The 14,604-nt window shown below is 37.3% G+C and overlaps 1 protein-coding gene and 1 non-coding gene across 5 annotated transcripts; both read right to left on the bottom strand.

The window, feature by feature from the left end:
* Nucleotides 1–444: 444 nt before the first annotated feature.
* Nucleotides 445–9,029, bottom strand: LOC131302845 (factor of DNA methylation 4-like). 4 transcript variants are annotated; one of them, XM_058329656.1, is made up of 8 exons: nucleotides 8,910–9,029; nucleotides 8,418–8,500; nucleotides 6,238–7,388; nucleotides 5,896–6,077; nucleotides 5,134–5,202; nucleotides 4,754–5,041; nucleotides 1,567–1,770; nucleotides 445–962 (listed from the first exon to the last, which is right to left on the bottom strand). In XM_058329656.1, the coding sequence occupies exons 3-8, from the start codon at nucleotides 7,379–7,381 to the stop codon at nucleotides 732–734; spliced, it is 2,118 nt and encodes a 705-aa protein (XP_058185639.1). In that variant the 5' UTR covers nucleotides 7,382–7,388; nucleotides 8,418–8,500; nucleotides 8,910–9,029; the 3' UTR covers nucleotides 445–731. The 4 variants fall into 4 exon arrangements, with proteins under 4 accessions (XP_058185639.1, XP_058185633.1, XP_058185623.1 ...); XM_058329650.1 differs by having other exon boundaries at nucleotides 6,238–7,402; nucleotides 8,910–9,015; XM_058329640.1 differs by having other exon boundaries at nucleotides 8,418–8,512; nucleotides 8,910–9,009.
* Nucleotides 9,030–10,581: 1,552 nt separating this feature from the next.
* Nucleotides 10,582–10,654, bottom strand: TRNAK-UUU (transfer RNA lysine (anticodon UUU)). The gene has a single exon. It is a non-coding gene; the product is annotated as a tRNA-Lys (tRNA).
* Nucleotides 10,655–14,604: the final 3,950 nt, after the last annotated feature.

The following is a 14,604-nucleotide window of genomic DNA, read 5'->3' as shown; positions in this document are numbered from 1 at the left end:
TTGTTGTATTATATAATTCTGGATATTTTATTTCTTAGGTTTGGTGCCAGTCTGCCAGATTACATTCTGGATATTTTATTCTCAGGTTTGGTGCCAGATTACATTGATGAGAGTATCAAATCAAAATCATAGCCCCTTCCAAAATCTTCAGACTTTTTAGGCTTTGTTTGGAACTTGTGAAAATACAAAATAGAAGAGAAGCGTTCAGAAAGGAAACGATTGATAAATTTTGGAATAATTGTGATCATTATTCTTTGATTGGTTTTGAAAAATTAAAATAAAGCAAGTGAAGAAGAATTTCCCTTTTTTGGTTCTAAAGAAAAGAAAGGGAAAATATAGCCTAGTTTAACAAGAAAATAAGGGGTAAAAAGAAAAGAGAGAAAAGACTTTCTCACCTATATTCTCTTGATTGTTTTGTTATTTCCAAATTAGGAACCAAACAAGAGGGTGAAGCCAGGTTCCTGCATTGATTGCTAGAGGAGAAGTTACAAATTACACCTTTCCAAACCGAAACATTGCAACATCAAATCAAGTTCTTGCCAGACAGCTATTTGCAATTTTCTACTATACTTCTATCTTTTCTTTTCACATCAGTGATGTCCCACTTCAGCTAGTCAAAATGAGAACAACAACTAAAAATTGAAAAAAATTAGAGCCCGTAGTTACAACTTGTCTTTTTATGTCATCTGAAAACCTCTATTGGGATGTTTCCAAGAAACAAGTATCAGACTTCAGTTTCTCCTTCGTTTATACGTTTTCCATTGTTTCAACATGAGAGACACTCCCTCTTTTAGCGTAGCCTTTCTTTCTTCCTTCGAATTCCATAGCTCCGGAAGGGGGTACCGACCGCTCGGATTGTACTCGTTCATCTCAGCTAAGGCTTTTGTCACAGCTTTGTAGACTTCATCACCGCATTCATTCTTCAGACTCTTCAATTTTTCATCTTCTTCGTCAATAATTTCCTGACAACGATACCAAAAAGCTTATATGACATGAAAAGGAGTTCAGCAAATGAGGGACAAAAGACAAACAAGTATATTACTGGGTGCAGAAAAGAAAGACCAGAGTACACCCTTTGTTGATGGATGCCAAATCTTCCATAAGGAAGAAATTAGGAATACGACAATACCGTCCCAAAGTACACCTTACCACCAGGAGACGCGAGATGATGCAATGCCCCCATTCTGTACTGTTTTCTCTTCGGCATAATACTTTCTTCGTTACAAGGGGAAGGTTGGAGGAAAAAGGTGGTCGGTAATAGGCCACGTGGTATCTGTTGCTAATTCCATGGAAAATCCCTCTCGCATTGACGGCACAGTACGACATATATAATGGAGGTGTTAGCAGGTGATTAATGGCAATTAGAAATCTTGTTCTCTAATTCATGTCCATCGTTACAAGAAATCAAGAACAATTACAAGGCCAACATGATTTCTCTAAATTGACCAAGTGTTCGTCCAGCCCATGACTAAGATCTATTGTACTACATGAATCAGTATAAGAGATAGACCTAGTCAGTCCAAAAAAAGGAACTAACTGGTAACATTATAACGATGTAGTGCATACCTTATGACCTTCTCCCACAGAGATGACCTTGAAAGGATGCCAACTTGGATCCCTGAGGTAATCCTCCCACAAAGAGCACATTTCCATTGCTTTCTCTACTACTTCATTACCTGCATACTTTGTCTTGGCTGCGTTGCGGAAGGGCTTAGCATCAAGCTCTCCCATTCTCTTAACACCAATGAAAGCAAGGCTACCCTTAAAACCCTAGAAGACAGAAGAGTGCATACCCAGATTAGTATGAATAATCGCTTTACAAAAACCTTTTTGACAGATTTTTCATTGCAGAAATAACGGCATGAGCAGGAGCACCAAAAACATTTTTTTCTACTCTTATTTTCTGATGTGATTGGATTAGGTTCACATTCAGAAGTCAAAACACCCAAATCAATGCTGAATGGAGAACAGGGTTACGCAGAAACAGAAAGGAAAACTGGGAAGAGGAAGAGGAAGTAAACAACCCTAATCACACAAAGGCCACAACCTTCTAGTAACTCCCATGGTAATAATTCAAGCCCAAATGATATACCATTGTAGGCTAACAGCCTTATAAAAAAGAAACCCAGTGCTAAAAGAAAACCAAATGTTAACTGCTAAAGAGCCTAATCTAACAAATTCATAAGTTAAGTATCTAGGTGCGAAAGCTGTGCGGCTGTGTGCACAAGCATGAATTTTGGACCTTTATACTGGCAAATTACATACTCCGAATATGCTATCTATGTTCTTTTCTTCTAACATTTAAACTCCTGCAAGCGCGAAATTAGATTAAGAGGTCTACCAGATATGGATGGAAAATGCAATTAACATTGTCCACCAACAAAATAAATCTTATCTAAAGTCATTAAAATTCGGTTCGTCTTGACTCGTGATAGATCTTCTATCGGTAACACAATTAACTGAGTGAGATTTTCTTTCCCTTCAAACACAGATTTGTCAACACATTTAAATTTCTTTTCACATTAACATCACATTCCTCATTATTTGGAACCTTTGATCAACACTAACTATTTGATCTCCAGAGTCTTTTATGTGAAACTCTTGAATTATCTCCTAAAACGTGGCCTAACATTTTGACCAACGGCTCTTGCATTCATGTCAAGTTTTTTAACATTTATTCATAAGATATCCTCATTTCATGTTGCTAGTACTGTGACTTTTGCAACTCTAGGTATGAGTATGACCTTTTCAACTCTTAGTTGATCTTGAGGAAAGGCATCAAACTTAAGTCAGTATTGATCACCATGCACGATAATCCTAAAGACAAACCAAGAAAGTTAAATGGGAAAGAGTTTCTCGTTTTAGGGGTGCATTTTTTTTGTATTAGTTAGGTAAGAAACATGTAGTCTGGTTGGTCTCATTCAGTGGTTTCGGCTGGTGATGGAAAATGGCAGCACCCGATAAAAGGCTATAAAAAATGTGGATTGGATGGTTCTAAGGCCCAAGCCTTAATTTGGCATATGTTGGATGATTTGGGCCCTACCTGGGATATTAATTAGGCATTGGCTGGAACATTAAAAGCTGCAACTTTTCATGAGCCTTGTGTCTTTTCATTTAGGGAAGTTAGACCACATATTTAATGCATTATACCTTCATGTATACATTCATCCTATCCAGCCATCTAGGGAAAATGAATAGTTATTTGCTTGCACACATTCATTCTGCCCAGACCTATTGGGAATAGGAGTAGTTATTTGCATTCAAGTATTATGGAGTCTATACAAGTCATGTAATCTCAAGAGCTTGAATTATGATTGAATGAATGAAAAATTGAGTAGCTTTCAAGCTATTAGATTGTGTGATGCAATCTTTTCTTTGGTGTGATGCTAAAGAGCCCTAGGTGTGATGCCTTGGGTTTTCTAGGTGTGATGCCTAGACCTATCCTTCTCTAACCCTTCATCTCATTCTTCTTACAAATTACTATTCACGTCCACTGTTCACAGCCCCCAAAATACAGCCCCTTATCTTTGTGTTTGATTATACTTTGCCCTATTTCAATCTGTCCTACATCAGCTGGTCTGTTTGACTAGGCTGAGATGTTAGTTTGGATATGTCTAGGGCCTGCTTTTAAGTGTGGGCTCGTAATATCTTGGTGAAGTGTTGGCTGGGTTTTCGGGTTTCAGATCACAGGTTGACAATGGGTCAGGTTAAAGCGTGCAGTGTTCGGTCAGGGTTTTAATAGAACCTCATTTAATCCTACTTCTCTGCGCTTTACGAGCAACAATCAAGTGCTAGAGAAAGTAATAGCTATAGAAAACCGTAGTGAGATGACATGAATGCAAGAAAAGGGAAGATCTTGGTGATGATGCCAGCATGATTGATATATAACGAAGAAAACAGTAGGAAGCATGTTGGAGACTGATGAACATGGATAATGCCTACTTTGGCAGAGTTGTCGTTCAGCGGCTAACTTTCATATGGACTGGTCGTTGCTGGAGTTGGAAGTCAGTGGTAGTTATTGAATCTGCAACTGCTAATGGCATGAAGCGGTAGAGGCAACAGAAAAGGGGGAGAGGAACTGAGGAAGCATGGAAGGAGAACCAGTGAAGGTGGTCCGAAGAGGATTGGTTCCAACACAGTATCAAAGTTGGGCTAGAAGGGGAAGGCATAAAGGGGGAGAGGAAGCACGCAAGGTCACAGTCCAAATCACAATAGACAACAGCCATACATGTCTCAATTGTACTAGAAGCTAAGCCCCCTAGTGAAATAGAAAACTAAAAACCCTAACTATAATTGAAAAATGGAATGTTAACGAACATTAATTGATAAATTTGTAAGTTAGTCCCTACGCTAAAATTGTAGGCACGTGTATGAAGTTTGGACCTCTAATTTGGCGCCACTAGGTTGCTCTTTTAACGTAAGGAAACCTATCTCACTGTAGACCTGATAGTAGTGACACATTTGTCATCTGTAGATCTCTACATGTGAGGTAATACAAAACAGTGAAAAACAAAAAATTCCATTACGAGTTACAACCGAGTTCTGAAGACATGAAAGGGCCTACTATGGTCATTGCTAGAATACCATACGTGCTTGCCCGTAGCCATTTGTGCTAGGAAAACATAATTACACATGGATGAGTCTACTACAAAGCGACCCTTAAGTTTTGAGATCAATAATACCGCAAAGATTGTTGTTTGTTGCAATTAGGGTGTTCTAAAGGACATATGAGAGAGAGAGAGAGAGAGAGTACATTAATTAACTCTTTCCGAGCTTCCTGCAACTCATCATTGCTTTGACGCTCCTTAACAATAAGTGCCTGATTTAGTGCTTCCATCTGTTCGAGGTCTTCTTCCTTATCTTTTAAATCTTTTTCAATTGTTTCCATCTTCCTCTTATCTTCCAAATTACCATCTTCACTCACATGCTTCATTACTTGTACAGCTCCCCTCATGCGCACAATCTCCAACTCCAGTGCTTGCTTGGCATCAAGTTTCTTTTCCAGTTCAATAATTTTCTTGTGGAGTTTCTCCTTGTCTCTCTGTCATTTGATGTTAGAGTCATGTCTATGATTAGTATCATAATAAATGGTTGCCGGCGTAAGGTAGGTCATGCAGAAAATGGGTAACATACCTTTTGACCCTCAGCCAACTTCCACATCTTTTCATCAGCCATCTTTTGCGCCAAAATAGCCCTCTCGTTCTGCAAGAATAAAGGCAATAATTACTTCTGCACAAAAGCATAAAATTCCCAAAACTTTATTGAACCAACACACCCCTTTATCACAAGGAAAAGCGGTTCTAATTTGTAGATAGTTACAATTTTCTTTATTCTAACATCAGTCAAAAGTACCTACCCCAAAACAAATAACAATAGCAGAAAGAAGTCCAAATACTCGTTTTCTTCAACCTATGACAATCCACATACTTAAATAAATCTTGTAATACCAAAGGCATGAATACAGATAAGCAGCACCAAAACAACGAAAAATGGATCAAATATTGCAGGGTTCAGGATCCCATCTTCTGATGCCATTCAAGACTCGAGCTCTTCCAAATAATCTAAGCTGTCTGAATTACAGGGAGCAAGCTTTCTTATTCACCATAGGTGCCACTCCCGTAATTTCTTACACAAATCAATTCTAACTAACAAGATCTACATGCCATCCATCAGAACATGATGGAAACATTATCTTGATCATCTTGCAGAACAACAAAACTCATTATGGAAAAGCACTCATAATTAATCTACCAAAAAACAATAACAACCACAGCTTCGTAACCATTAAGGTCAAAAGAGAGAGTCTAAAAGACACTGTAAGCTTGAAGGAAAATGAATAGAAACACCTAATGGTTTGTCAAGTTTTTGTTTAGTATAATAACCAAAATATAGTACCATTTTCTTCTCAATGTCAAGCTTCCTTTTCTCATTAGTGTTTAGTGCTTCACGCTCTTCCAGTTCTTTCTCTACCAATTCAAGTTTTTGCCTCTGAGCTTCCAACTGTGATTTACTCCTTTCATGGTCAGCAATTTTCTTTTCTAGTTGATCAGCCGCATCCTTCTGCATTTGATTCATCTCTGATTGACAAAAACGTTAATTTAATGCAGAGAAAAGCTCATTAGAGATATATTAGAAATCTAATAATCAGTTTGGAATTGTGGAGTAAATATTCTTACAACAAAAAGTCAAGAAAGAGAAGTACTTATAACGCCACAATTAAGCTATTTCCTAGTATACCTTCATTATAACTTTGAATCATCTCTTCCTTTTGCTTCATTACATTCCTCATGAAAATTTCTGTCTTGCTTATTTCCCTCGTTATCTCTTCACATTTCATATTCTTAACCTCAAGTGCATTGGTTAAGTTGGAAACAAGTTTCATGTCTTTCCTTTTATCTTCAGTTTCAATATCTGAAACGGTCTTCAAATCTGCTTTCTTACGGAGATATTCACCAACAAGACCCTTAGAGTTGTACTCTTCTTCCCGAGCAATCCAAGCATACAGCAGATCCCCTCTACGCTTTACTGTATACCAATCTTTTCTCCCATGATTTTCAACTTCAAATGCCTTTTCAAATGCCATAGCATTCTGAAATCCATCCCAATCCGTTTTAAATTCCACTATTGCAAATCCTGAGTGACCTTGGCGGCTCCACAAAGGATGGACCTTCTGGGGATTATACCCTTTGCTAGTCCACTCATCTCTTAGCTTTCCACCACCTTCTCCCACGTACCGACCATCTTTATATTCAACCTGAATGTTGGCCACTAGAGCCATCCAGGGCCAAACAATTAGCTCCTCCTTTGCTTTGCATTTAGAAAGCTCAAGGCATGTCGGGATAGACTGGGATGATTTACCATACAGAGAACGCGTGGATTCTACCAATTTACTATTTGCATTTCCAATTGTCTCCACTTTTTTAGTTGGTTCAGTCATTCTCGTGGAGGAAATTGATGATGTGACATTGACATTTTCTAACCTCTCCTCCAATTCAGTAGGAGTTGTTGCAGGGGATCGTGTTTCGTTCCTCTTTGAATCAGTGCGCCCATCTACCCGTTGAGTAGCTTTTCCGGTGGACTGTGATGATGATAAGCGCTTTGCATCTATACACCTCTCCAAGTATTTTACCAATCCCAAATGTCTAGCTCTATCTTTGAACTTCTCACTCTTTGAATCACTACCAACACGCGAAGCATGTCTGTGAAGTTCTTTGTAATTGTATTCTTTCCACCTCTTGTCATAACAATATGGGCATCGAAAAATATTCCCCGAAACTCTAACTCTTTCCTTTCCATCTCTCAATTCCTTGTAGTATCTGTATTTGTAATCTTCCAACTCAGGATCGCTATAGTCATCCTTCTCTTCTCTTCTGCGAGGCATTTAAAACCTGAAATGAGAAGACTGTATTTTGTCACGTAAATATTATCTCACAAAACTGATTTCTACATGTATATTGAATGCTTTAATAATATTTTCCGGAGTTTCGCAGCTAACTTGCAAAAAAAATTTATAGCTCACATATTTCCAACATATCCCAATATTTCAACTTTGACCAAACGTGGCAATTGCAAGCATTTTATTGGATAAGCAGTAAACACTTGTGTTCTAGTTTGAAGGCCCCAAAAATAGCCACCCACGCTCACATTAATACGACAAAGAAACAAAGGTTGTTTAGCTGACGTAATTTATCCGGCCATTAATGGACACGAAAATTGAGTCACACTCACACGGTCACACCTTTAGTTGAAATCAGACCATTGAGTGGACCAACACCAACGAAAGAAAAAATCAAACATGCTTGTGTTCAATCAGTTTTTAGACTGGACCATTCTCAATTTATGTCCGAGATTGGACCAAAACCATTCTCTCTTCCTTCTTCGAGTTATCAGCCTTAGGTTACTGTCCATGATTTCAAGCCAGAAGACAGATTAATAGGAAAACGCCTTAAGGAAATTGGGTCCGCACGTCATTCTCCATAATTGAGCAAAACATAATTAATTTTTAAACATATTGCCTAAGCTGTGGTCAACCAAATACACAATAATAACTTGCCTTGTTTGGTTCATGATTTGAAAATTTTTGTATTTAGTTTTTGGGTAATGAGTGGAAAGAAAAATTAGGGTAATAATTTGACATATGGGTAATGAGTGGAGAGACATAGAGAAAGAAATAAGAGTAATAATTGGAGATAGGATAATGAGTAGGAAAAGAAATTAGAGTAATGATTGAAAGTATAGGTAATTAGTGTTTTCTGAGTTGGAATTTTTTTTCCAAATCGTGATCCAAACAAGGCATATTAATAAGGGATATATTTATTGAGGAAATTGTTCTACCTGGAAATAACAGAGCTCAATTGCTAAAAGAGGAGAGAATATAAATGGTTCCTCTAGAACCCAGTTCCATAAACAAAAATTACCTTTGGAAGAAACAAGGTTTATGCAGAAACATTATTCAACATCCATCCTCTTGATCTCTTGCCTCATAAGCTGGTGGGTAAACCTACAGTCCCAGCTGATTATGAAAATTTAAAACAAAAACAAACCCACTAGAGAACTAACACATAAATACAAAAATATTATGTACGAATGGTTATACGTAAACCCTGTTTGGGTGGGTGTCCGGAAATCCCAACAGACAGCGGGAAAAAATGATCGACATTGTTCAGGCTTAAAAATTAAGTAAAACCCACCATTAACAACCGCGAAATTCAGACCTATTGATCGCAAGGAAGGGATATTTCGTTCTAAAACTTTGTTTACGTACGGTACGATGTGATGCACACGTTTCGCACGTACATCAACGAGAGATACACAAACACAATGAAGACAAACACTGCATTGGAGGCACACAAAAAAAGAAGAAGAAGGTGGCGATCACGAAGAAGAACACTGCATAGGAAGGGTCTTACCTCTGATCGCGAGGTTACAGCGAACCCTAACGGCCTCGGGGCTTGGAGCCTTGAAGGGAGAGAGAACGGAGAGAGAGAGAGAGAGAGAGAGAGTGGTTCCGTTATGAATGCACTTTCCACATCATCTGGCTTAAACATCAAAAGCGGCATGATCAAAAATAGGAGTAAATAATTGGAGAAAAAGCAGAATAATTGGAGTAAAAATGCACTTTCCACATCATCTGCCCGGACACTTGTTTGTTATCTTAACACATATTATTAAATACATTAGTTAGCACACCCATTGTGATGATCTTTACTCCCTTTGGATTTGGGTGAGGTAGGAGTATCAAATTCGAGTTGTGTCAGCGGCGTCCCTCTCGAATTTGGTCTTTCTCCTATGTCCGACTTTGGCTCGCTAGCCCTTGGTAGAGCAGTAGTTGCTATGGCTCTTTGGTTTCTCTCGAAAGCTACTGCTGGTCTGAAGTCTCTATGGTCACGCCCAAGAGAGATTGTTATGTCCGATCGCCTCCTCTTCGACCTTTTTTAGCTTAGAAAAAAAAGACTTAAATTAGGAGTACGGCGTAAGTATTTTGGAATTTTTTTGCATATTTTTAAAAATATTTGTTTGAATGCTATAATCTTTTGTTTTATGATTCTCATCATCGAGGCGAATCAATATTACATTAAAAAAATTGCACAAACCTAGCAAATAAAAAAAAAAGGACGAAACCAAAAAGTTGTGTTACTCAACTTGTTAGTTAGTAGAAACACTCCTTTATTAGGCACCGTGCACAAAGAGAGAGAGAGAGAGAGAGAGAGAGAGAGAGAGAGAGAGAGAGAGAGAGAAATATAGGGTAAACTATAGTTAACCCCCTCTAACTAAGCCTTGCGTGCACTTTGCCCCCTCTAACTTTTTTTTTTGGCACTCAACCCCCTCTAACTAACTGAAAATCAAACGGTCATAACTTCAAACAGTCATAATTTCTTCGTCCAAAATCGAAAATATGCAAATTATATATCGATTTCGAGGTCTTGAAGTCAGCTTTCCAATGATACCAAAATCACATCACGATTCAAAGCACACAGAAAGTTATGATCAAAACGGTCTTTCTGTTTACCAGCCCTTACTCTTTTGATCATAACTTTCTGTGTGCTTTGAATTGTGATGTGATTTTGGTGTCATTAGAAAGCTGACTTCAAGACCTCGAAATCGATATATAATTTGCATGTTTTCGATTTCGGACGAAGAAGTTATGATCGTTTGAAGTTATAACCGTTTGATTTTTAGTTAGTTAGAGGGGGTTGAGTGCCAAAAAAAAAGTTAGAAGGGGCAAAGTGCACGCAAGGCTTAGTTAGAGGGAGTTAACTATAGTTTACCCATAAATATAAGCAATAATTGGAGAAAAAACTTATTTGAAACTGTACCCAGTGATAGGGGTTGGGTTTTGAGACACAAAATAAACACAGTCATGGTGCTCCAAGTCTTATTTTTGCCACACATTTTGTGGCTGTGGCATAAGTAATTTTTTAAGAGATGACACTGCATATGATACACACCTTAAAAGAGTGTGTATTGAAAATTTTCCCAAATAAATAAAGAACATCAAAGAACGGCGTCCTTATCGTACGGAAAGGAGGAAAATTAGAAAAATAAGAAATAAAAAAAGTTGACCGTAAAAAGAAATTGGAACGCCGTCTGTGGGAATCGAACCCACGACCACGTGGTTAAAAGCCACGCGCTCTACCAGCTGAGCTAAGACGGCTCCACGACGATGGTTGCAATTTATTAGTTTTAAAGTTTGGTTTAAGCTAAATTAATTTTTGTTTTCCTTTCCTGCTGCACCAAAAACAAAAAAGTAAGAAATAGGAGAACTAATTAGTCACTTTATTCCTCCTATTTAAAGGGGAGCATCTTTTTGCTGCTTCCAAAAGAAAACTCTTAATTACTATTTTTAAAGAAATTTTGGAAATTGATATTCGCGATTCCTTTTTTATGGCACTCCATTTTGTTCATAAACTTACTAGTAAACGTTAGAAAGGGAGCGCCATCAGTAAAAAGGAGAGTGCGAATATCAATTTTCAATATTTTAGATGAAAATAAAGCTAAATAATTATTTTGAGAATGGGCCTCCGTCCAAAAGGTAAAAGTAATAGCCTCAAGTAAGATGTTTGATCCAAGTGTTCGAGCAGAAATGGGTCTATGTACAAACGGGATATGGTGTAATCGTTGAATCCAAGAATCATACGTACGAGTAGATTGCATTTGCACAATGCGAGATTAAATTTTATTACGTATGCCGAGCTCGGGGATTGGCCCGATTCCACAACCCAAGCGGGCCAGACCGACTCCAGTTCTGCCGATCGGAGTATTGGAGTTACACTGGTCGGAGCGATCAACTTCCTAAAAACTCTGCCAACTTCAAACCCCTCCACATGTACAACATCGTTGTCAATAAACGCCTTTTTTTCCAAGACCCCGTGAACCACCAGTGAGACATACGTTAACGCAACTAGGACCGTAAACGAGCCAAGTCGAGTCGAGCTTTACGGTGTTAAAGCTTGTTTATTAAGTTTTTAGCGAACACGAGCTCAAGCTCAGTGAAAACTTAACGAGTCGAGCTCGAGCCGAGCAGGCCTTGGCTTGACTCGAGCTCGAGCTTGTTCACGAGCTTTAACGAATTAACAAAAAATGTATATATATCTTCGCATAGGCCTAATACAACCAAAAATATTTTGATTGTGAAGGTATATATCTTTCATTTTCCAAGCGGAGGTGTACTGGTGTGCGTGTGCTATCGCTTCCCTTGATTGACTAGAAAGTGAAAACGGAAAGAACAAATTATGAAATAACAATAAAAATCCTAAACTTAAGTATATATACCCTGGATCGCGAGCCGACTCGAGCCGAGCTTATCCTAGCTCGAGTTCGACTCGTTTACAAAACGAGCTGAAAAAATCGGCTCGAGTTCGTTCGTTTAACTTTCGAGCCGAACTTGAACGAATCACTAACGAGCCGAGCTGGTTCGTTTGCAGCCCTAAACACAACCGCACGAAAGCGAAAAAACGATTGCTAAAATCAAATGTTTTTTTGCTAAGTCAGATATTGTTAATGCCATGTGAGTTTAGTTTTCTTTAGTGCATTTAATGGCGGTTTAGTTTTCATTAATGTTGAGGTGATGTGATTTGTGCAATGCATTTGAGTGATGTGTGGTAGTTTGAATGAACTATCAAACGCCCACTGTGAGGGCCATTAGATTAAGAGGTTAGATTTGTTGGAATGTGTCCTGCCATCATTTGGACATGTTCCATCTGTGCTTGTTAATAAGGCTTTAGTTTTCCTCTTCTTAACACTTGAGTTTTAAGGAGTAGTGTGGGCTGAGTTTTTCAATTATATTTAAGGTTCCGCTTGGCTAAATAAGTTAATTGGCTTTTTTTTTTGTTCTTATTCAAATTTTTTTCATATTTGTTAGTTTTTCGTCAATTTTTTGAAAATTATTACATCATCATGACGAGAAATCTAAAAATTACGATCGAAACCTAATTTTTTTGAATAAAGACAAAAATAAGCCAATTTTTTCATTTTTATTTAAAAAAAAGGGATTTCGATAATTTTTACGTAACTTTTTAGATTCCTCTCGTTATGACGATGCAATAATCTCCAAAAAATTGACGAAAAAATTAACAAATACGAAAAAATTGAATAAGGACAAAAAAAATAAGTCAATTGGCTTATTTAACGGAACGGAAATCAGTACGTAAGCACGAAATAATCAATTCTCACCCACTGGGCTCCATATACAGTGTCATCACATTGACCAAACATATGTCTACTAATGTAGACTCTTTCTAAGTTGTGTAATTCAAATATATTGAGCCAACTCTTCAGGGACGACATGATTTTTTAGGGGTCTAAAGTAAAGATTAAAGCTATGGACGATCTTTTTTTTTTGGACTGGTATAACTTATAGTAAATGATACTAAAGAAAGAGGGCTCCCAAAATTTGTATTCTTTTAGGGCCTAAAGATGGGGCATCTCGAATTTTAACTCAACGCCGGCTCTACAAGTCTCATATACTCAGTTTGTATAGTGTACCTCTGTTTTGGTACGCTTTTAGTCACTAATTATCCTAAGATGTACAGTACTCCATTTTTAAGACATTATTACTAGAGAATTCGAGTAAATACATATGTAGTTGATCCTCCAATTGCTTCTATAATTTGTGTATGTTGCTAACTACATTTGACTCGGAATCTCGGATTCGCTCAATTTTCGCATGTTCGGCTTGTATGATAATTTCGCTTGTGTGGCTAACTAGCTTAATGGTCCAAACTCCAAAGTGTATGCATGCATGCATGGCTGGTCATTAGACGTAGTAATAAAGTTTCATATGCCCGGCCTTTGATTTTTTTATTTTTGGGAAACACAAACATATTTTGTATTAATAATAATAAAACAGATTACAACTAAACCAAAACAAAATACAAAAAAGTACAAAGAAAGAAAAAACAACTTCGGTGACGGACCCATCGATCTACTCAATGAGATGGGTAGAGAGTCCATCGATATCTGGAGTGGTAAGCTTGTTAATCTGCTGCACATGCTTTCGCTGCTAGAAGCTCAAAAATCCGTCGCCAAATTGGTTGGACTCAAGAGCCAAAAACTAGATTTGGTAAGTTCCTACTATTTTATCTTGGTAAATGATATTCTCATTCCAAAAATTGATGCAGACATTCTAAAATCAGTGTAATTTCAAAGCACTTTCCTTTGTTTTTTTAGAGATTTTGCTAACCCGATGAGCTGCATCACCCTAATAACCTGGAGACTGGAGAGATTGTTGAAAGTTTTGCTAACTTCGTTAGTTTAATTAAGTAGACGCACATGGTTTGGTACGCGGATGTAGCACAACTCATTTGTCAAGTTCAAGAGTTATTCCACTAAAAAAGAATTTGTTTTTTACCCAATTTAAACTCATGTTTTCACTAATTTTTTTACCTTATTATTTTGCCTTTTTATTTATGCATTTCAAAAGTTGTGCCATTTTTTGATCGCTTTTATATTTTAATTTATAATAAATTTATTCATTTGCGAACTTCGTATAGTAAAATTAATTGAGATCTATCGAACAAGATCTATATTACATATTCTTTTGAGATCTATATTAAAAGATTTAAGCAATAAAAAATGACATACCGAATAAGTTATTATTTCTTAAGAACCTTTAGTTCCCTTTTTAAAAATCCAAAATAAATACTTATTAGTAATTTTTAAGAGCCTCAGCAGAACACGGGGAGTATTATTCATGTATTCAATCTATTTGTTACCTTGATTTGCGTACTTGACTACGTACGTTATAAGAGAGTCCCATAGATACTACAAGTGCATAAGTCAATAATTTTTTTTGTGTCTTGTACACGCGTGTGTTGCTTCTAAATTATTCTTTCTCGCTATACTATGTTCTAATTATTCAATGGACTCGGGCGTGCAATCTAAGGCTCTAACAGCATTATTAAATAGCGTGTTTCTCTTAAGCGAGACTTTTGCCGCTTCTTCGAAAATTTCAACAAATTATTCTACCAAAAGTATATACTCTAATCTGAACTAGTCCATTCACCAAGTTGCGCCCACTATTCTAGAAAGTACTGTAGCTAGCTCTCTATCCGGTATAGAGTTGAATTTTGTTCACCCTCCACTTAAGAGGGTGAACATTACCCT

This window comes from Rhododendron vialii, chromosome 1a, assembly GCF_030253575.1.
Source record: "Rhododendron vialii isolate Sample 1 chromosome 1a, ASM3025357v1".
NCBI lineage: Eukaryota > Viridiplantae > Streptophyta > Magnoliopsida > Ericales > Ericaceae > Rhododendron > Rhododendron vialii.
This window is presented reverse-complemented; position numbering and strand designations above follow the sequence as displayed.

Excerpts from the sequence above, each read along its gene's own strand:
- LOC131302845 (XM_058329656.1), bottom strand. The coding sequence starts at position 7,381 with ATGCCTCGCAGAAGAGAAGAGAAGGATGACTATAGCGATCCTGAGTTG. Across the intron at positions 6,078-6,237 it reads GATTCAAAGTTATAATGAAG|AGATGAATCAAATGCAGAAG; the intron begins GTATACTAGGAA and ends TTTGTCAATCAG. Across the intron at positions 5,042-5,133 it reads AGTTGGCTGAGGGTCAAAAG|AGAGACAAGGAGAAACTCCA; the intron begins GTATGTTACCCA and ends ATCAAATGACAG.